Source organism: Festucalex cinctus, chromosome 3 (assembly GCF_051991245.1).
Source record: "Festucalex cinctus isolate MCC-2025b chromosome 3, RoL_Fcin_1.0, whole genome shotgun sequence".
Taxonomy (NCBI): Eukaryota; Metazoa; Chordata; class Actinopteri; order Syngnathiformes; family Syngnathidae; genus Festucalex; species Festucalex cinctus.
In genome coordinates, this window is record NC_135413.1 from 8,507,058 (window position 1) to 8,531,118 (window position 24,061).

The 24,061-nt window shown below is 39.7% G+C and overlaps 1 protein-coding gene across 1 annotated transcript in view; it reads right to left on the reverse strand.

Annotated features, from left to right (window-relative positions):
- LOC144015563 (lysine-specific demethylase RSBN1L-like) overlaps nucleotides 1–24,061 on the reverse strand; it is a 92,089-nt gene that overhangs the window by 49,819 nt on the left and 18,209 nt on the right. The window contains exon 3 of the mRNA XM_077515668.1: nucleotides 17,972–18,621. Coding sequence (XP_077371794.1) covers nucleotides 17,972–18,621 — 650 coding nt within the window. The remainder of the gene's footprint in view (nucleotides 1–17,971; nucleotides 18,622–24,061) is intronic.

A 24,061-nucleotide genomic window follows, 5' to 3' on the forward strand; every position in this document is an offset into this window, starting at 1 on the left:
CCACTCAAATTGTTCACTGGCTTCACACCGATCCAAACGTATGTACGTTTCCATTTTGTTTTATTCATTTTTGATTGCCCCTTTGGACAATAAAAGTAACATTGTGCAATGAGTACAACGAGCGATGATGTATATATACACTTTAACAAAAAATACCAATCAGGGCAACTCATTGCCTAAAAATAAAAAAGGACGCTGATTTTTGCAGGTCTTAACAATCACCAAAATCCGTTGAGCTTGACAGACACTGGCAAAAAAAATATTCTACATGTAAACGTTTATTATGCCATTTTCAAAGAAATTATGCTTCCAATATGCCAGTACCCCAACGTGCCAGTACCCCAACGTGCAAGTACCCCAACGTGCAAGGACCCCAACGTGGCCCGGGCTGCGAGGGCCCTTTATAGCTGCTCGCAGCTCTAGTTATTCTTCTTTTTCTTCTCCGCAAACAATCGCATTTTTGAGACACTAAACGTGAACGAAAACTCACCAAACTTTACATGCACATCAGGCCTGGCGAAAAATTTGATATTTTAAAGTCGCCATACATGATAACAGAAAAATGGCTCCTTAGCGCCCCCTACATAGGTTAAACGGATCCCTGTCCCGCTACGATTGTCCGACGGCTATGAAAATTGTGTGGCACCTGTAGCACATCCCAATGAACAAAAACCTCTTTGAAGTGTGTACCCTAAAATAGACAGAAAGTGAGGTATGAGTATTTAAATGTCCAATTTTTGCCAATTTTTGCACATTTACAGGGGTCATACTTTTGCCCGCTTCTCCTACACGGTTAACCCGATTGACTTCAAACTTGGGATGTAGCATCTCAACACCTGGGACAACATCATTGTGAAAAATGAAAAGTTTTTGATATACTATATGACGGCGGCGGCGCAACAAATTTAGAGTTTAAAAATTCTTACTTCACGAAGCATTGCCGGTTGTACGTTTAATCTAGAGCTACGAAAATTGGTACACATATGTAACAGGCTATGACCTACAAAAAACTCTTTTTGAACCATATGCTAAACCTAACAGGAAGTCCACCATTTTGATTTATTTTGGAACGTGTTGCCATTTTTTTGGCCATTTCATTGGGGTCTTATTTTAACGAACTCCTCCTACAGTGTTTATCCGATCATCTTCAAACTTGGTGTGATTCATCTTAAGATGTTGAAGATGAAAAGTTATTGAAAGCTTTGTATTTCGTCGCACACTGTTGTCATGGCATGCACTGTTTTTAAAGGAAAAAAAATATCCTTAAAGAAGCATTCCCATTTGTACGAAGCAGCTAGAGCTACGAAAATTTGTAGACATATGTAACAGCCGAAGATGTACAAAAAAGTCTCTTGGTGCCCTGTGCTAAACCCAACAGGAAGTCCCCCAGGGGCCGGGCATCACATTTTGAGCTAAAAAACTCCTCTTTAACAAAGCATACCCGGCTGTACGTTTCACATAGAGTTACCAAAATTTGTAGAGGTATATAACAGCCCTCGAGGTACAAAAAACTCTTTTTGAACCATATGCTAAACCTAACAGGACGTCCGCCATTTTGATTTACTTTGGAATGTGTTGCCATTTTTTTGGGCCATTTCATAGGGGTCATATTTTAACAAACTCCTCCTACAGAGTTTATCCGATCATCTTCAAACTTGGTGTGATTCATCTTAAGATGTTGAAAATGAAAAGTGATTGAAAGTTTTTTATTTCGTCACACGCTGTTGTCGTGGCATGCAATTTTTGCAAAGGAAAAAAAATCTTATTAATGAAGCATTCCCAGTTGTACGAAGCAGCTAGAGCGACGAAAAATTGTAGACATATGTAACAGTCCAGGATGTACAAAAAAGTCTCTTGGTGCCATGTGCTTAACCTAACAGGAAGTCCCCCAGGGGCCGGGCATCACATTTTGAGCTAAAAAAAACTCCTCTTTAACGAAGCATTCCCGGTTGTACGTTTCAGCTAGCGCTATGATAATTTGCAGGCATACATAAGAGCCCACGATGTACAAAAAAGTCTCTTGGAACCATGTGCTAAACCAAACAGGAAGTCTGCCATTTTGATTTATGATGGGATTTGTTGCCATTTTTTGTGGCCTTTTTCAGGGGTCATATTTTAACGAACCCCTCCTACAAAATTTATCCGACTGTCTTCAAACTTGGTGTGTTTCATCTTAAGATGTTTAAGATGCAAAGTAATCTAAAGTTTTTTATTTTGTAACACGCTGTTGCCATAGCAATGCATTGTTTGTCAAGTGCTGCTTTTTTTTTTTATACACATGAAAACTCATGAAACTTTGCAAACACATCAGACTCGTCATGAACATGAATTTTCAGAGATTTATTGTGCAATTTGCAATAAATAGCGCCCTCTAGACATTTTTATGAAGCCTTTCCGATTGTATGATTATGCTAGACCTACAAAAAAGTATTATGTAGCCATTTGCCAAACCAAAGAGGAAGTCCGCTATTTTGATTTTATTTTGGGAATTATACATAATTTTTGGCCTTTTTCATTAAACTTTGCACAGACAAGGCATGGAAAAAAGTAAAATTTTAAATGGTCCTTGTTCCATGTAACAGTTGTCAAGTGCTGCTTTTTTTTTTTTTTTTTATACACATGAAAACTCATGAAACTTTGCAAACACATCAGACTTGTCATGAACATGAATTTTTAGAGATTTATTGTGCAATTTGCAATAAATAGCGCCCTCTAGACATTTTTATGAAGCATTTCCGATTGTATGATTATGCTAGACCTACAAAAAAGTATTATGTAGCCATTTGCCAAACCAAAGAGGAAGTCCGCTATTTTGATTTTATTTTGGGAATTATACATCATTTTTGGCCTTTCTCATTAAACTTTGCACAGACAAGCCATGGAAAAAACTAACATTTTAAATGGTCCTTGTTCCATGTAACAGTACCCCAACGTGCCAGTACCCTGACGTGCAAGTAACCCAACGTTGTGCTCAATAGCGCCCTCTATGCATTTTTATGGAGCATTTCCAATTGTATGATTCAAGCGATACACAACTAAAGATGACTTGACCAAGATTTATGAAAACTGGGAGGCATACCTATTAGCTTAAGACCTACAAAAGGTATTCTGTAGCCGTATGCTAAACCTAAAAGGAAGTCCACCATTTTGAATTTATTTTGGGAATTGCACACCATATTTTGCGTTTTGATTAAACTTTGCACACACAAGGCTTGTCAAAAACATTTTAGATGGTCTTGTCCTATTTGACAGTACCCCAACGTGCCAGTACCCCGACGTGCAAGTACCCCAACGTGGCCCGGGTTGCGAGGGCCCTTTATAGCTGCTCGCAGCTCTAGTATTGGCTTTGTTATGGGTAAAGCAAAGTTAGCACCACGCCCAGATCAAACCATACCAAGATTAGAACTAGGCGCCGCTGTGTTAGCAGTGGAGCTCGCAGATTTGATCTCAGATGAACTCGACCTTGAGTTAGACAAAACTACATTCTACTCAGACAGTAAAGTTGTCTTGTGATATATTTACAATGAAACACGTAGATTCTATGTCTATGTTAGCAACCGTTTCAACAGAATCCGCAGGTCATCTCAGCCGAGCCAGTGGCACTACGTAGCCAGCGATCAAAACCCCGCAGATCACACAACACGTGCAGTTCCTGTGTATCAGCTGCCTCTTACTAACTGGCTCACTGGCCCAGACATTCTGTTCCAAAGACAAAAGTCTGCTGATGACACCTATGATCTTGTGGAGCCCAACACTGATGGAGAAATCAGACCTCAAGTATCCACACTCAAAACCACTGTCCACTCCACACAACTTGGCTCTCACAGGTTCTCAAAGTTTTCTACCTGGAGATCTCTCATTCGTGCACTCGCCCGTCTCCTGCACATCAGTCGTAAGTTCAGCTCAACTTCACAAGAAACAAAACAGTGTCATGGCTGGCATTACTGCAAAACTGGTGTAAGGGAAATCGGTCCAATTAATTATTAAATCAATAATTGTTAATTATTAAATTAATAATCAATTGGCTCATTAATTGAAGGAGACTCAAACTTAATATTCAAATTAAGTTGAGCTTGCCTGCGGAGCACCACATCTCTTTTTGATAATTTTATCAGGATAACAGATGAGAACCTCGTTGAATCAGTCATTAAAATGAAGGTTGTGCCCTTACTACAATTTTGTGAGTTCTTTGTTCAGCTTAGAGGTCACTATAAATTGTTGAAACACACACACAGTAAACCAGGGGTTGAGTTTTGTGCACGTTTATTCTCTAACCTAGGTGGGATAATCTACTTAGAATTTAAAGAAGCAAAACTAACTACTATGATAGGCAATGAAACGAGAACTAAAATAATAAAAATAATCAAAGGAGAAGAAAAGAAGAAAAAAAGAAACGGTCTTAGCCAAGGTGATGGATTTCTTAAATTGAACCAACATGGGACCCACCATCAACCTAGTTTGCACCAATTTGTACTAGGGCGAAGGCCTGCAAAGTTGCACTTACAGAGGGGGTTGGTCTCAGAAGCAGGACCCTGGATGGAGACTCGCCAAGCCCGTTTGAAGAAGGGATGAAGAAGGTTCAGTTCAGGAGAGGGAGAGACAGGTCGTCCGGCTGGCCAACTGAGCGTCACGGGGTCAACCTGCTGGCTGGGAAGGGCCCTTTTTGGCCCTGGTGTGCCTGGAAAGGCACCATCCGTTTGAGCCTTGTGCAGGGACCAAAAGCAGCGTGTTTCGCTGCGCCTGTCGCAACACGCGATGGCTTCTGTGCGTTGCCGTGTGCTGGAGGTTAAGCTAGCTGGGCTAGCCCTTTGTCTGGCAGCCGCGCCGATGGAGACCAGGAAGGAGCCAAGGAGCAGCGAAGAAGCGGGAGCCAAAGAGCAGCGGAAGAGAGAGAGCAGCACGCAGGGAGCGTGCTTTTAAATTGGGAAGGCGGCGGCCTCCACACCAGGGGGGCCGGTTGAGACCACAGTGGAAAGTTACCAGCTGGGGGAGGTTTTTGGTTGACTAATCAGATTGAATCTGGATCCCATGTGTGTTAAGATTCTAAGGTCAGAATTCAACCAATGCAACACGTACAATTGAATACCTCAAATAAAATGTTACCTAGCTTACACTGTTAAAACGTGCATACACATGAAAGTTTAGTGGAGAATCTGCCACTGCAATGGAACATTTTCATGACATTTCATGGAGTCAACATTTCACAAATGGCAAACATAACATTTCATAATTCATTGTTCTGTTGCAAAATAAGAAAGTCAAGTTTCTAAGAAGGCTTTTACTGTCCTGATTTGTGTGTGTGTGCGCGTGCGCGTGTCAGTCAGAGCATGTGTGGCTGTTTGTGGGGGATGTTCTTGTGCTCCCCACCCCCCACAGTGGCATGTTCAGGCCATAGGAGCTCAATTCCTTTGGAACTGAGGTTGCAAAAAGTTACAACCGGCCGATAATCGTTACACTGGACCCACTCTAACTGAGCTCAATCTAGCCCAAAGTGTCGTCATTGGAGCAGTACAACAGGACATGTATACTGAAGAAATAAAGTGTATACAAAGTAGGGGTGTCACGATTCGCCAACTCCACGATTCGATTTAAATTTCGATTTTGGGGTCACGATTCGATTTTTTTTTCGATTTTTTTTTTTTTTTTTTTCTCCACTCCCCCACTTTATAACACAGAGGCATATGCTTCTGTAGGCTAAGGCTAGTCTATGATCATTGGTTCTATTCATTGTACAGTAAATCTTATTTCAAAAGATCGGCTACATATAGGTGATGCAATTTCCATATTATTTTTGTGTAAATTTATGTAATATATGATAATTCACATTAGGCAGGAATGATCAAATTCAAAGAATTTATTTACAATATAAAGTTAACCGTCTTGTTCTTACTGAAGTGTAAAATAAAAAATAAAAAAACAAAAACAAAAAGTCACAGTGGGTGCCTGCCATCTATTGACTGTTTTTGGTTACAACAGTGTGCTGTGCGTTCCTCTTAAAATAATGTGCAATGTGCAACAACAACAAAAAATATATTGTATCCAAAGTCATCGAACAAATACAGCCTGAACAAACTATATCCCAACATTTACAGTTGCTGGGCATACTGTAGCGTGGTTCAAGTACACTAATTAAATGTTTGAATCCAGCGTTTTCCACAGCCGAATAAGGCTGCAGGTCTGCTGCTATAAATAGACCTATGACGTTAGTTATAGCTTTCGCGCGAGCTGAAGTGTGTGGAAGTTTCACTGTAAATGAGGATGAAATAGTTGGTTGGACCGTTGTTTTCCCACTTCTAGTTGAATTTGATAAATCTAAATCTTTGTGATGCCTGCGTAAATGTCCCGTCATGTTTGTCGTGTTTCCCGTGGCCGAGTACAGTACGCGCACATAGCATATCTTGCAAACTGTGGTCTTTTTATCGACAACGTGAACGTTGTCGACATAACTCACCAGGAACGCAAAATGTTTCCAAACTGGTGACGAGAGAAGCGGGAGCGGCTTGAAGCACCATTGCTGTGTCTGTCCGCGCTTGCCATCATGACTGCAGGAGAAATCAGCTAACCCCGGGTTTTCACTGACTGCGGTTGCGGTGCGGTGCGTCTTGACTGCGTGCTCCGGACGGGTCCATTTTTTTGTCAATCCACACCGGCTCCGCACAGCTGCGGTCCGGCAGCTCCGTCGCCGCCCACTTCCCAACGTATCTCGCGGGACCGTGCGCGCGCGATCATGTGGCATTTCACAACGACAAACATACAGAAAGTCTGTGCTTCTTCTGCTATGAGATTCCATGCAGCATCTTTTTTTTGGTTGTCCTTGTAAAGTATATTAATAACGAGAGTCGGGTCAGTGCGTGCTCAAGGCGAGCGCCACTCTTTATTTCTGTCTTCCGCGTCCGGCTGCCGCTCAGTACGGCAAGCGAGACGGGCACAACAAGCAATCGCGAACATCAAACTCACAATACATTACAGTCTTTATAAAAAGGATGTGCCGTGTCATATATTATTTTGTGGTTTTCCACCTCCAATTTATTAAACCTCTCCTCGTCCATGTTCGCTGGTGTCTAAACCGTGAATGAGCACATGGCCCGGCGACGCCCACGTCACGTTCTGCTGATAAGCTTGCGAAATAGGAGCTGGCGAGTGTTTTTTTCTGAAAGGTAACCGGAAATTTATTTTGAAACTGCCTCTGTCTTCCTGTCCCGCTCGATGTGTTTTGTGCTAGCTTGCCATTTGCCGGAGGCCTACCGCTGCGGCGTCCGGCAAAAATAGAAAATAGGTCTATCCTTGCGGAAGGCTTGCGGCACGCCGGCGGGGGGGGGGGCATCGAATCGTGTGTCCTCTCTTCTATTTCGATGCTCGAAATCGTGACGTAATTTCGATCGATTTCGATAAAAAATCGAAATCGTGACACCCTTAATACAAAGACATGCCAAGATCCCCAAAACTAGTCCTTTAAAGAACTTGGACCCCTTCTTGGATACAAATGGACTTTTGCGAGTAGGTGGTCGCATCACTAACGCAAATATCAATGAAAATGAAAAGAATCCCATCATCATTCCTGGACACCATCACATTGCAGCGCTAATGCATCAGTGGCGCCAGGTCCAGCACTTGTCAAACACCTTTTGGGACAAATGGAGAAAGCAGAATCTACCCACACTGCAGCCGCGTCGCAAGTGGCAGTCCACCCAGCCTGACATCACCCCAGGAACTACAGTTGTGCTCAAGGACAGTCGAATCCCTCGAAACAAATGGCCTCTTGGACTTATAACTCAAGTGTTTCCTTTCCAAAGATGGTCAGGTCCGTACAGTAGAGGTTAAGGTTGCTAGATCAGAGGGTACTAAAGTGTTTTTACGGCCCGTTTCAAAAGTTGTTGTGTTAGTTTCACAGTAAGGGTAATTTGTGGCGCTATATCATGCCAGACTGGGAGTGTGCTGTTTCGCAATGAATGTTGTTTATTTGCCTGATGTGTAGTTAACAGTTGTATTTGATTTCAAGCTGTTTATGCGTACGTGGTGCCATCAAGTGGACACTGCAGGTTGCTGCGGTTAATCTTTCCTTATTTTTGTTGCGAGGCGGAAGTGACGCAATATAGGAAATATAAGAGGACGGCACGCATTCTCTGCCGCTCCGAGAGAACACGATGTCTTTATTTAAGGTTGCATCGTCGGTAGGTATATTTTATTCGTATGTAACTACTTTATGGCTCAGTTGTCAACCTTTGTTGTTTGTTTGTTTTTTGTGTGTGTTTTTAATAAGGAAATCAAAAGTTTTGGAAGGACAAAGGAGGGTTAAAGTAAAGCAAGCCTTAATGGTATTTGATCATTTGAATAGTTTGTCTGAGTAGACCTCTTTTTTTCCCTTTTGTCTTGTTCGAATGCATGGTTCTGTGTAGTGATGCACGATATGAAAAATTTCAACCGATACCGATAACCGATAATTTCCTGCTTTGTATGGTCGATACCGATACCGATAACCGATACATTTGTTTGTTTGTTTTTTATTAGGGCCCGAACAGCGACCGCTGCGAAGTCCCTCTTGTTTTGTAAGAATTATTATTAATCTTCCGCTTCTTCTTCTTCTTTATTCTCCGCAAACAATCGCAACCTAAACATTTACGAAAACTCACCAAACTTTGCACACTCTTCAGGCCTGGCGAAAAATTTGATATTATGGCGTTGTCATAACAAGGCGACTCTATAGCGCCCCCTAGCGGAGAAAAATAAAAACCAATCCGGCCCGTTTGACCTAGAGCTACGAAAATTGGCAGGCACATGAAGCACCCCAAGACGCACAAAAAGGTCAGTGGAAGCCATTTTCTAAAATGTACAGGAAGTGAGCTATGAATTTTTGAATGTCCAATTTTGGCCCATTTTGGCGCATTCACTGTGATCATACTTTTTCCCCCTTTGCAAATATTTTTCATCCGATTGACTTCAAACTTGGCATGTATCATCTCAAGACCCGTGACAACAACTGGGCAAAAAATCTCGACTTTTAGAAATACTATCCGACGGGGCATCAAATATTGCCTTTAAAATTTCATTTGTCCAGAAAGAGCAAATGCTTAATAACTCCCATGTGCAAGCTCCAAAAAATCTCACACTTCTCATGCAACTTAATAGTCACGGCCTTGAAAACATCTATACGATAAAATTCAGTTATACATATAGCGCTACCGAGTGGTGACAATAAATTTTTTATTTTACGTTTTTAGCTACTGTGCCGAGCTCGTTGAAGGGATCCAGTTGAAAATTGGTCAGAAAAGCCTTAAGATGTTGATCATGCCCCACACCGAATATTGTAACATCTCGACAAAGGGCGTGGCCGCTACGGTGCCGCAAAGTCTGATAATTTTTTGTGACAATAAAAGCTGCTTTAACTTGACCCAGATGATCCTATCTTCTCAAAATTTCACACATTTGATGAGAGTCCAGCCCTTAAGACTTCTACGAACTTACATTTCATCTTACTGATAGCGCCACCTAATGGCAATTTTTTTCTTACGATTTTTCTTCAACATTTTTCTCCAACCACGTTAACTGGACCTACCTCATATTTGCTCAGAAGAGGGTTTCGACCTTCATGATGTCACAACACGAAGTTTGTGAGTTTTCATGAGTCGCTGTGGACGTGGCTAAGCGCTGTTCGCCAAGAAAACAACGGCAATTTTGAGGGCCTAAACTGGCACAGACACACGTGAAACTTGGCACACACACCTGGCCTGGCAAAATGAGCAATATTTTATTGTGGATTGTGCTATTTTGACTAAAATGACTTAATAGCGCCCCCTAGAAAATTTTAACTAAGCAGCCCCGGTTGTACGTTTAAGCAAGATCTACGGAAATTTTTAGGTGTAAGAGGGAGCCCAAAATCTACACACACACAAAAAAAAAATAATAATAATAATAATAAATAAATAAAATAAGTCTCTTGGACCCATATGCTAAAATGAACAGGAAGTGAGCTACGAATTTTTGAATGTCCCATTTTTTATGATTTTTACACATTTACAGGGGGCATACTTTTGCCCACTTCTCCTACATGTTTCATCTAATTTGCTTCAAACTTGACCTGGACCATGTCAAGACCTGAGCCATCGACAGGGGAAAAAATCTTGACTTTTCGGAATACTAGATGATGAGGGAGGGGCATCAAATTTTGTGTTTCGCAATGAAGAAGGATATGCTTAATAACTCCCCGGTACATGCTCCGAAAAATCCCAAACTTGACATGCATGTTTATAGTCAAGGCCTGACGGTATCTCTATGACAACATTCACTTATATATGCAACGCCACCTAGCCCTCGAGGCATAATAAATAAATAAATAAATAAATACCCCAGTTACGGTATTTTTACAAAAATTGTAAATACGTTTCACAATGAAAAAGGATATGCTTAATAACTCCCCGGTACATGCTCCAAAAAATCCCAAACTTGACATGTATGTTTATAGTCGAGGCCTGAAGGTATCTCTATGACAACATTCAGTTATATATGCAGCGCCACCCAGCCATTGAGGCAGAAAAAAAAATACCCCACATACTGTATTTTGTACAAAATTTGTAAATTCATTGTAAGTGTGATAACTAAGTCATTTATACATATTAGGGGTGTTAAAAAAAATCGATTCGGCGATATATCGCGATACTACATCGCGCGATTCTCGAATCGATTCAATAATCGGCAGAATCGTTTTTTTTTTTTTTTTTTTTTTTTTTTTTTTTAGGATTCACACCTTGAGCATGGAAGAATGTTATATGAACGGCACATTAAGCCTTAATATTTTTATTTTAATGCTGTTCAAATGTGAAACAGATTGCAAACTGTTTGTGTACAGTGGCTCACGGTTATAAGCCTCAAGTTTTAGATAAATATATTCATACAAATCTTACAGTGTACATGTACAAATTTACTGATAGTATTTTCTAAATTTGAATGGAAAAAAATCGCAACAATCGACTTATAAATTCGTATCGGGATTAATCGGTATCGAATCGTGACCATTCGTATCGGGATTAATCGGTATCGAATCGAATCGTGACCTGTGAATCGTGATACGAATCGAATCGTCAGGTACTAGGCAATTCACACCCCTAATACATATTCTTTTACTTTCCACCACTCAAGATGTTCACTGGCATCAGACCGATCCAAACATATGTACTTTTTTAAATTTTGTTTTAATTATTTTTGATAGCCTCTTTGGACAATAAAAGCAACATTGTGCAAATGAGTACAACGAGCGATGATGTGTATATATACTTTTGCAAAAAATACCAATCAGGGCAACTCATTGCCAAAAAATAAAAAAGGATGTTGATTTTTTTCAGATCTTAACATTCACCAAAACCCATTTAGCTTGACACACTCATCACACCTGGCAAAAAAATATTCCACGAGTAAAGGTTTATTATGCCATTTTCAAAGAAATTCTGCTTCCAATGTGCCAGTACCCCAACGTGGCCCGGGCTGCGAGGGCCCTTTATAGCTGCTCACAGCTCTAGTATTTAATATAGCCTTCATATAATCTGCAATTTGTTCATCCAGAAATAGAAAAACTGTTTTAGTAGCTCTGATTATGACAGCAAACAAATGTGTCTCTTTCAAATGTTTTCTATATATATATATTTTCTATATGAAATGGCTAACATAATTACACAAAATATAAAGTTAGTTTTTAAATTAATACAGAACTACAACTGGTTTATCTGGAAAAACAAAACATTCATGTATGTATGCATTATGCAATAGGAATGCATTTATTCAACCCTAAGTGCAATAGTGCATGAGGATGAGGTAGGTGAACGTTTGGTAAAATTATATGCATTGACATTTGTCAACCTTAATTTAAAAAAATTTAAATCAAGTAAATAGACAAAATTGGTCTTGCAGCAACACTTGTGGGTGTGTGGGTGGTTATGTTGTTTCCCGTGGTCCCATGAGGGAAACACAGACTGGAAAATAATAAATAAATAAGTAATAAATAAATAAATAAACAAATAAGCAAGCAAGCTGCTTACATTCGCGTGTTTTGTTGTGGCTTGGTTACAGTCGACAGTAACTGGCATTAAATAGTTAGTTCACTGCTTGGCTTGGCTTTAAAAGTTAAACATAAAATAATATATGATACGCATCTTTGAAAACCCCCACCCTGAACTGCTGTGACACTTACGTGTAGTGTTAGTCCATTGTTGTCAATCAAGCTGTGGCCACTTTGGAGGATGCAACGTGGCTCCAAATGTGCTATTAAAGCCTAACTTTGGAGTTAATGGCTTTAGATTTGTTGTTTCTGCCTTGCTGTCTTCTATAACTTAGCGCCGTTAGCCTAGCAACATTAGCTGCTACAGCTGTGCCTCATTCAAGTTCGTTCAAAACGGCTCTGCTCCGCTTTCTCTCCTCTGTGCTTGCCAAAAGTCGTCTGCATGGTAATTGTCATTCCTCATTTAGATTTGTTGGTGCTGGCTTGTTAGCTTAGCGGCGTTAGCCTAGCAACATTAGCTGCTGCCTCTGTGCCTCCTTCAAGTTCGTTCAAAACGGCTCTGCAATGATGATGGATTTTCAGGTGAGCAAAAGCCTTCTTTCCCCCTCTTAGAATCCTTGCTGAAAATGTTTTGCTACGTGCTAGTCTAGACAGCGGTGTGGGTCGGACCAAGCTTCGGTTAAGCCGTTTTTTTTTTGTTTTTTTTAGATGCCGGTCTACAAGAGCGAGAGGTGTGATAGATGATGTAATCAGCGCGACTTGGTGTATTGTTGGGTCCTCACATTGCAAACGATGTACAGACTTTAATAGATGTATCGGACCCATGTATCGGCTAAAATATACATATCGGGCCATATTTTCCCATATCGGCCGATATTGTATCGGTCCGATAAATATCGTGCATCCCTAGTTCTGTGTTATGTTGTGTGTTCAGTTTGCAATTTTCATGTCCTATGGAGAAAGAATGTCACAAATGAATAAGAGCTTTAGATGCAAGTCTATAATTAGCTTTTATTAGTGCATTTAGGCCAGGTCTTTTAGTCCAAGTGTATCACAATGCTCTCGCAGCTCATGAAGACACCTGCCAAAGATTTTATTATTATTATTATTATTATTTTTTTAATTGCACACCCGCAGCTACTTTGTCAAAAAATTGATCTCCTCAGGGCATACAGGAATCCCAAAGCAGCTCAAGTAAGAAAATATGCTAAGAATCAAGCGCCAGGAGACAGTCGGTGCGCGCCCATCATACTGTTGTATGGAGGCGATTAAGTAATCCGATTACAAAGCTTTACGAGGAAGACCTTGGCAAATGTTCTTCACGGAGAGGGGCCCCTGGATAGAATAATTTTAGGTTAGTGTGACCTAAATGGATCCCTCGCAGTGTGCGACTGCATGGGAGGCACATTTTATGGCTGTTACTAAGCCAGAATATAATTTAAGTGCAGTCATATCGAGTCCCACACTGCTGCGGTCGGCCGTGGATATAATTAGATGTTCTGTATAATATATCTAGAAAGTGCTGATGTGTAATTTACATTCTTGGTTCTTCAAACCTTTCACACATTATCAAAGAAAAGCCAATATTTGTGCAGGGCTATGTTGGAAATGGGGGGGGACTAAGCTTTGAAAAGTGTTTGGGACGCTCTGGGACACATTATAACATGTTATTAAACAATATACTAATATACAAGCCAAAATGAAGGGTTGCTCAAGTCAATACATAGTGTCTTAAAGTGTAAGAGACATGAGACAAAAACACCCTAAAAGCATTTTTAACAAAAAGCACAAGTACAGATAATAAGATTGAATGCTTTGGTAAATATGCAATGAAACCACCTTGTATATATTTTCGTGAATTTTGCAAGCCATTGACAGCTTATTTCTACCCCCCTCCGTTACCCTGTGCGTGTGTGTGACAACATTCCTGTGTGTGACATCAACCCTCTCAAGCTCAAGAGCTCTCAAGTAAGTTGCTCGCTCTGTTTTTATTGTTTAATTGAGGCGGTCTCACACTACACAAAAGCCAAGGTCATATAGTAGTGTTTATTAGGGGTGTGCTAAAAAAACTGATTCATAAAAGAATTGAGATTCTCATTTATTAATCGAATCGATATTAATATCCAAAAAATTTTTTTATTTAAATTAGAAATGAAAAAGAAGGGGGAAAAAAGCAGTTGTAGCCCACATGCTGTTTTTGTGGAAAAAGGCACTTACAACACAAAATTAATAAATGTTAAAAAAAAATATATAAATTAAATAAAAAAAAAGACACTAATGTCTGTCATTTTTTCTTTCAAAGCAGACTGGAGTAGATCATGACAATGTTGTGCATATCTGTAAATTGAAGCAGAAATCATTTGTCAATCAAATAATTTTGAATCGAAAATCGTTTGAATCGAGAATCGACTATCGATTCTGAATCAAATCATAGACCCAAAAATCGCAAGCGAATCGAATTGTGAGACAGTCAAAGATTCCCAGCCCTAGTGTTTATGCAGAAAAGTCAGCAAAACATGCATTGTAATTTGATCGCTCTTGTATATTACAGCAATGGCACCCAACCACCGGGCCAAACTCACAAATACCATGAGAACTCAGTTTGCCCACGAGGTGAAAGAAAACACAAACCTTCACAAGTCAGCGGGCTCCATACCTTTGTGTTCTTGAGAATTGCATAAGTCAAGAAAGTCCATTATTTTCTCCTGTGTGATTGATTGTGTCTAGAGGCAAGAAACTCTCACCTTTAGTAGCAGCCAGTTTGTGACGTCATGCTTTGCGCATCACAGGCAATTGTGAGATCTCGTTAATTTGTTGGAATTTTGAGGCTTCCGGGGTTGGCGTAAGACTTTGATTTTGTAATCATGGGGAAGGCAGGAAGTGTTTGGTCGGTGCTGGATTTCACTTTGATTTATCTTTCTTTTCTCCGACCTTTTCTCTGGTCTCCTGACCATTTAAACTTCACGACTCTGGCAAGATTCTGAAGTACCTGTTTAAGGCGAAGGGTAATGGGATATTTATAAGGCTTTAGGTGAATTAATGAGTATAAATTTATACGTATTTGCACGCACACGCACGCACGCACGCACACACACAAAAAAAAAAAAGAGCAATGATGATAAGACGTTGAATCGGTAAGACTACCGAATGAACAATTCTGAGCTCTAATTAAAAAAAAATATTTAAAAAAAACTCTCACCTTTAGTAGCAGCCAGTTTGTGACGTCATGCTTTGCGCATCACAGGCAATTGTGTTGTTGTAATTTTTTATTATTTTTTTAATTATTATTTTTTTTAGTTTATAAGTCTGTGTTTTTACACAAGATGCCCTTCCTTATAGTTAGGGCTGGGTATTGCCACCAACCTCACGATGCGATACGTATCACGATACAGGGGTCACAATACGATACGTATCGCGATACATATGTATCCCAATACACGATCTTCAAGGCGATACACATCCCGATATTTAACATTAATTTACTTGCATTTTATAATAACAGTTAGGGGTGTTAAAAAAAAATCGATTCGGCGATATATCGCGATACTACATCGCGCGATTCTCGAATCGATTCAATAATCGGCAGAATCGATTTTTTATTTTTTATTTTTTTTATTTATTTATTTATTTATTTATTTATTTATTTTAGGATTCACACCTTGAGCATGGAAGAATGTTATATGAACGGCACATTAAGCCTTAATATTTTTATTTTAATGCTGTTCAAATGTGAAACAGATTGCAAACTGTTTGTGTACAGTGGCTCACGGTTATAAGCCTCAAGTTTTAGATAAATATATTCATACAAATCTTACAGTGTACATGTACAAATTTACTGATAGTATTTTCTAAATTTGAATGGAAAAAAATCGCAACAATCGACTTATAAATTCGTATCGGGATTAATCGGTATCGAATCGTGACCATTCGTATCGGGATTAATCGGTATCGAATCGAATCGTGACCTGTGAATCGTGATACGAATCGAATCGTCAGGTACTAGGCAATTCACACGCAATTCACACCCCTAATAACAGTCATATGCATACCTAAAGGATATGTTTATTATGCTGGATGAAAAAAACGTTTTTGTTAGTAGCTCTTCTGGTATACCACCAAGCGGCATGCCTGGTCTAAATGTGTACGCACTGCAGAGCAGGGAGCAGTTTTCACAGACACACTGAGAAAATTTATTAATAGGCATGAGCCAATATGAGCAAAAATATCAAAGTATTAAAATTACAGCTCTAAAATGTGCTTATTTGAAATATTTGGGGAAATAAAAACAGCATTTTTTTTTTTTTTTAAGTGTTGTTCCGATACCGTTTTTTGGCCCCCCGATACTGATTCCGATACCCAGCTATGCAGTATCGGCCGATACCGATACCATTCCGATACCTAAGGTTTTTTTTTTTTTTCCTCAACATGAAAAGCTGTTCTGCCATTGGTTCAGAACATTCAAGGGCCAATAGGATATCTTAGATCGGCATGCAGTGAGCATGTCACAATGTCGTGCATGAGCAAGACACAAGATGCTGCATCCAAAATCCTATATTAGAGTTGGAATTAATGGTATCGGCATGTTACTTGTGAGTACTCACCGATACCACTGTTTTAATGCAGTATTGGCGCCTCTGCCGATACCAGTATCGGTATCGGAACAACACTATTTTTTTTTTTCATGTAACACATTTTATTTCATTATTTTAAATATAGGAAAATTGGTACATTGAGAGTGAGACACATGTCATGTTAAGTTTGTAAGTAAATAAATGTTGATATTCTTCCTCTGCTTTAATTTTTCTTAGCAAGACACAGTGTCCAATCACTGGTGAGTTATTTTTGCATTAATTGAAAGCAGTTACCGTATTTTCACAACTATAAGCCGCATCTAAAAGCCTTAAATTTTTTCAAAAGCTGACCATGCGACTTATAATCCAGCGCGCCTTATATATGGATCAATATTGAGCCGCAACAGGTCTCGCTGTCAAGACGCTATTGGTGACCCTGCACGATCGGTGACGCGCATGAGCATTAGATCCCATCTTGAATCGCTAGCTAATACTAATACTTTACCTCAGAGAAAATAATAAAACAGCTGTTTATTCATTTTTGGAGTGAATGAAGTTGTCAGAAAGCTGGTTTGTAATCTATTAATAAAGTTCGACTGACCTATCTGACTGTTTTGTTGACATTCCCTTTAGCGCAGCACCATCTAATGGATGCATAACGTAACCCCAGCCTCTACTGTAGCGCCTTATGTATGGTCATTCATTGAAGGTGCGCCTTATAATGCAGTGCGCCTTATATATGGAAAAAGATTTAAAATATGTCATTCATTGAAGGTGATCCTTGTAATGCGGTGCGCCTTATAGTCGTGAAAATACAGTAACTTAAGACGCTGCTGGTTTTTATTTTTTTAGGTACAATGCAAGCTGCAAAGGCAAACGTTAACTGCCTATTTAAAGTTAACGACCAATATCGATTCTGACACCTGCGTATCGATACGTGTATTGTAATGAGGCCCGCAACGATATATTGCCATATCGATTTTTTTTTAGCACACCCCTACTTATAGTTACCACTAATTTTTATTAAAAACAAAAAAACAGGCAGTGTCTTGTAATTAGGGTATAGCATACCCATTAGGATGTTAGCCACCATTAATGTTGACCCCTGATGGCAACAAATGAGTTAACGTACAGTAATGCCCTCTCATGTGGGCAAGGACAGCCATCTATTTTGCTTGGATGCTTGTTTACGACAAAACAAAATTTGTATACAGTACTTAGGCTTGCATATGACACCTTTCCATTAAATAACCTTTTAATTGCCAGTTATTCCCATTGATTCACTTGGAAGGTTTCCAAAGTGGCATTGTTCCCAACTTCATCCCATGGAAATTTACTGTAAACTTCTCACCCCTTTGTAGCCTGAGACACAGGAAGGTGACTCATGAATGGACAATGACTCAGAAAATCTCACCTGAGTGTGGAAGTTGGCCATGGTGGTGGTCTCGATGTCCTTCTTTCCAAGCACCTCCATCTTGACCGGGGCGTTGGGAAACTTGTAGGAGAAGTAATCCAGGAAGTCCGGGAGATAGGACGCCGCTCCGTGAATGATGCCCATGACGAAACGCGCTGCCTGGGCTTCGTCCTCGCTAAAAGACAGGGTGACAAATTCCTGGGCAAAGCGTTGCATCTCTGCCGGCGACAGGACCGAGAGCTGCTCGCTGTAGGCGTGTGCCACTGATGCGCCCCCGTTGGCCTGCATCTCCACATGGATCAGGTGGCCGAACTCCAGCCCCGGGAAACTCAGCGTGGGCGTGCATGGGAGCGGTGAGGTGTAGCCCAGTTGGTCTCTGACCAGGGCGGGTATAGGAGGGGGGTCTTGGTGGTGTGTGTTGTGAAGAAGCCCCCCTCCACCGCCACTGTTGCCGTTAATTCGGCTGAGAAACTCAGCCAATCCAAGAGAAACTCCAGAATAAACAGTCTGGCATGAGCGGTGGTACATTTTGGGACGGCCGTGCCTCTCTTTGGCTCGCTCACCATCTTTGTGCTTCTTTTTCTTCTTCTTCTTGAGCTTCTTGAGCAAGAGGTCTTCTTGAGAACTCGCTTTGGGCTTCTCCTTGGGTTCTGCGACATACGACAAGTCAACACAAATTAGGGCTGTAGCTTTCAAAAATGTTTACAATCGAGTATTCTACCGATGAAGCCAACAATTAATGGAGTAATTGGGCTAAAAAATGAGGTGCATGTATTATTTTTGTCTTCTTGGCATCAATATACTCAGCTTCTACTGTAGTGTCCGTGACTGTCTGAGTATGACTTTAAAAGGCAAGGTTAGGCCTGATGAGTGACGCGGGCGCCATCAACTAATGTGAGGAACTGAGGATGACAAAAATTGCCCGTCATCTTCCTTTAAGTAAGTGTGAAATAAGGTCAAACATTGGCTATGGATTTACTATAAATTGGAAACACTTCTCAACAAACAATAAATAAACAAAGAATAAATACAAATACTTTTACGAACTCTTTCCGCTTGGCTCGCTGCCATTGCACCAACTTATTTTTACAGAGTGGTGTATGCAACTGTATTAACATAAGCTGGTAGCGGTGTGAATTGCCTTGTACCTGACGATTCGATCCGTATCACGATTCATAGGTCACGATTCGATACCGATTAACCCCGATATGAATTTACAAGTCGATTGTTGTGATTTTTTTTTTTTTACTCAAATTTTGAAAATGCCATTCAGTAAACTTGTACATGTACACTGTAAGATTTGTATGAAGTTGTATTATTTATTGATCTGAATCTTAAGTTTTATAACTGTGAGCCACTGTATTTAACAAACAGGTTGTAACCTTTTTCATGTTATAACAGCATTGAAATAAAATATTATGGCTTAATGTTCCATTATCTTCCATGCTTAAGGTGTGAAAGTTAGACGTTTTGTTGAATATTTTTCCATTAAAAATGGATGTTAAAAAAATCGATTCGGCTGCCTATTGAATCGATTCGAGAATTGCGTGTTATAGTATCGTGGTATATTGCCAAATCGATTTTTATTAACACCCCTATAAGCTGGTGTAGAAAAATTATCACTATAACTTAGGAGTGTTGCATATCATACCTTCTGCGATATTATCGGTGTATTATGGGTGATAAAAATTTGAAATCTCGCAAAATTGACACTGTAGGAATGTGATAATCCGTAACATCATATGTCATTGTGTTCATTTGGACATACACGCGTTGGTCGCTGGGGCATAACAACGTCGGTGAGCGTGAGCAGCCAGTTCTGTCGCGTTTTCAGCCTTAAAAGAGAATTTAGTGCCTATAGTCATGTGTTGTTTGGTTAACTCATTCACTGCCTTTGACAAGTATACTTGTCAATTGTATTTTTTAGAGCGGTGCTAAATGGGGGCGAATCTGAGCATGCTCCACTGTAAATATCAAACTTGGAAACAACTTTACTGATGCCCAACCACCGGTAGATGACATCATTGCCCCATTTTATAGGAAATAAACACAGTTTCAGAGTCCATGGGAGAAATGGCTGTATTTTGGCAAACCTACATTTTTCTGCTGTCAATTATAAAAGAACGGGACGGGACAAAAAGTAGGGAGTCTATTCTGTTATTTGGTAGATTCGGTTTATATATAATTATTGAATGTAATATCACGTGAGTATTGGAAATGTAAAAATTTTCTATAATGACTGGCAGTGAATGAGATAAGAGGTCCGATATAATGCAAAAATACAGTCATTTGCAAATTGTGCAGGAAAACTGTTACCGTTGCATTAAACTTAGGAGGGAACACAAATTAGCTTTAACACGGTCGAATACGCGCAAGAGGAGGACATGAAAGCAGCTAGTGTTGTTCGGTGTAAAAGGGTACAAAAGTTTCAAACCAGCATTGCTGTTGAGCACTTGTGATTAGACACACTCCTTATGGCAAAAAAACAAAAACAAAAAAAGCAGATGGTGTGTGGACGGTGATTGAAGCGGTCGCGTATTGTTTGGCCAAGATAAACAATCAGAGGTGGTTGTTTTGCTGTGACCGGCAACTAACTAACGGGCCGCTAAGCGGTCTCGATGAGACGATATGCACACTGCGACCGTGCAGCGGCCTACACGTGCAAGTGTGTTATTCATAACCGCTTGTGTCTACAAGCAATAGGGCTGCGCATAGATTCAGATTTCCAAAAATCGATTCGATTCGATTTAGAAGGGCCAGATTCGATTGAATCACGCTTCACATTGATTTTTGATTCAGGTAAGGATTTCATGCAGTACCAATTTTACTTTTATATGGAAGACAGTCCCAGAAGTACCAATACTCCAAAATAGTTGAAACTTCTTTCTCTTACTTGGTGCATTCGTAAAAATATGAATATTTCCATTTATAATTGAATCCAATATAGTTACATTAATCACGTATCATGTATGTTTTATTGAACATGACCTGATCAAAACCATAAATAATAATTGAAATCAATTACAACCACAGCGCTATGTAAATAAAATGGCAAAAACACTCTGGGAAATCACACATTTCCATTCCTGTGGCAGATTTTATACCTCGGTTCCAGTGGTTAATAAATAAATAAAAACAAATGTACCTGTATTACAAGAGACACAGCCATACTACATAATTATGCATCCACATTTTGTGTTTTTATGTCCAATTCTTACCATCGTTCTTTAGGGGGGCGCATTAATTTACGGGGGGAAAAGCTATATTAAAACTATCGATTCATGGTTTTATAAATCGATATTGGGCTATGAAACGGAATATCAACTCGATAGATATATCGATATTTTAGAACCCTAACAAACAATCACGAAATTCAACGGGAGGCCAAGAATTTCTTGATCCTCTGATTGACCAATCAGAGACATTCATAGCAAACTAACGCTCGCAGGAGTTGTCGGTTCTGGCAAAGTAACCGCTGCCTAAACAATCGCAGAGAAAAAACATTTTTGAACAACACTTCCCCGTGAAGTACAAATCATGACACCACAAACTGGTTGCTACCGTATCACCGGTGATGTTTATTGCCTGTACGACACGTGGATCAATCCCACAGGAGAAAATCATTCTTGAGCCATGCAGTTGGCCACCAACTTCTGAAGGTTTGTTTTCTTTGTATTTACTAAGTAAATGTGCTTTATGTGCTTAAGCACATATATATATATATATGCGGCACGGTGGATGACTGGTTGGCACGTCGCCTCCTAGTTCTGCGGACTCCGATTCGAGTCCAGGCTTCGGCCATTCCTGGGTGGAGTTTGCATGTTCTCCCCGTGCCTGCGTGGGTCTTCTCCGGGTACTCCGGTCTCCTCCCACATTCCAAAGACATGCATGGCGGGTTAATTGGACGCTCCGAATTGTCCCGAGGTGTGCTTGTGAGTGTGGATGGTTGTTCGTCTATGTGTGCCCTCCGATTGGCTGGCAACCAGTCCAGGGTGTCCCCCGCCTACTGCCCAGAGCCAGCTGAGATAGGCGCGACCCTTGTGAGGAATAAACGGTCAAGAAAATGGATGGATGGATGGATGGATGGATGGATATATATATATATATATATATATATATATATATATATATATATATATATATATATATATATATATATATATATATATACACTTGTCATTCAAAGCAGAGAATCGCTAAAGTTTGTGCATAAGTGGCACCCATTGAAAAAGGAATTGGGGAAGGGGTTCATTTTATGCATTATATATATTTTTAAATAACCGGCAGATTAGTCTGTATTTTGCTCTGCCAATAATCGGTATCGGCATCGGCCTCAAAAAATGCATATCAGTCAGGCCCGAGTTAGCGTCTCCATGGGACTCTTTCGGGCCGAGCGGTTCCATTGTAACCGCTTTTTAGAACCTTTTCGGCAGTGGTTCTGCAGTGCCAGACGTCTGGGGACAAGCGGGCCCGTGTCGTCACTATCATCTGATTGGCCGACAGCAACAAAGCAAGCACATGCCCAATTTCCTTGTTTTACTCGAGAGAGGCAGAGGAGCCCGCCGGTCTTCGACAAAGTCACAAAAATACAGTATATACAATCATCATCATCATCATTTTCATTTATTTCAGGCAATAGTATACAGTTGAACACAGCAGCAACAAGTCGTACTGTAGTTTCATAATATGAACAGAAAAAAAAAAATTAAGGGAAAAGAGAGGAAAATGTAATTCTGCCTGAAAGGGAGTGGGAAGAAAAAAAATTATTTAATCCCACCCCTGTCTCTAATCTATAAAAATACAAATATACAGTACTTCCTGCAAGTTACAGTATTTCTATCTTAAAAATGTTTTTAATCAATATATAGACAATATAATGGCATACCATGAACATAGGTAACAGATATCACATTCTTATGGTTCATACCAACAATGGTAATACATTATATATTCAAAGAATAAGGCATAAACATACATATCAACTTTAGTAATAGACGATAACAGCAGTAGTAGCAGCAAAGACATATTTACACCAAGTATTTATAAATTCAAGGTCCTCTGACATATTGTGACCAAACCATGTTTTTATGTAACATTTTAAATCTGAAAATATTTTGGGATTGCTTGTGTTGAGTACCCAAACTAGTCCAATATTTCACACCACATACTGACACACAAAAACGTTTGCAATTTATTCTAAATTTGGTCATTGTAAATTCTCCATATCCTCTCAAATTATGAACTAACTCTTTAAGTTTAAATAACTGTTGTAGATTAATTGGCAAAATGTATTAAATGCTTTGTATAAGATTATCAAAGTATTGAATTTAACTAGTAATTTTGAATGAACAAAAAGATTGTGTGTATGTTCAAGAAATCCAACTTTATGTATAATCCGCAAAGCACGTTTTTGTAATATGATTAATGGCTCTATTGTACACTGGTAGGTGTTACCCCACACTTCACCACAATATGTGAAGTAAGGGAGGACCAGCATACAATATAATGTACGGAGAGAATCCTTATCAAGACATGACTTTACTTTATTCATAATTGAGAGGCATTTGGAGATTTTATTTTTTGTGTGTCTGATATGGGCATTATCAATTAGGATACCGTCTATAGTTATCTGCGATTCAAAATTTATTCTAGAACTAGAGCTGCGAGCAGCTATAAAGGGCCCTCGCAACCTGGGCCACTTTGGGGTACTTGCACGTCGGGGTACTGACATGTTGGGGTACTGTTTCATAGGAAACCGTCTAAATTGTAAATGTTTTTGCCATGCTTTGTGCTTGCAAAGTTTCATGGAAAGGCCAAAAATGATGCACAATTAACAAAATAAAATCAAAATGGTTTGGCACATGGCTATAGAATAATTTTTGTAGGTATTAGACTGATAGGTGTGCCTCCAAATATTCACACATCTAGCTGAATCATATAATCGGAAATACTTCATAAAAAATGTCTAGAGGGAGCTATTGAGCCATTTATTACAAATTGCACAACAAATCTCTAAAATATTCATGTTCTTGAGAGGTCTGATCTGTGTGCAAAGTTTTGAGTTTTCGCTCATGTTTAGACTTTAAAAAA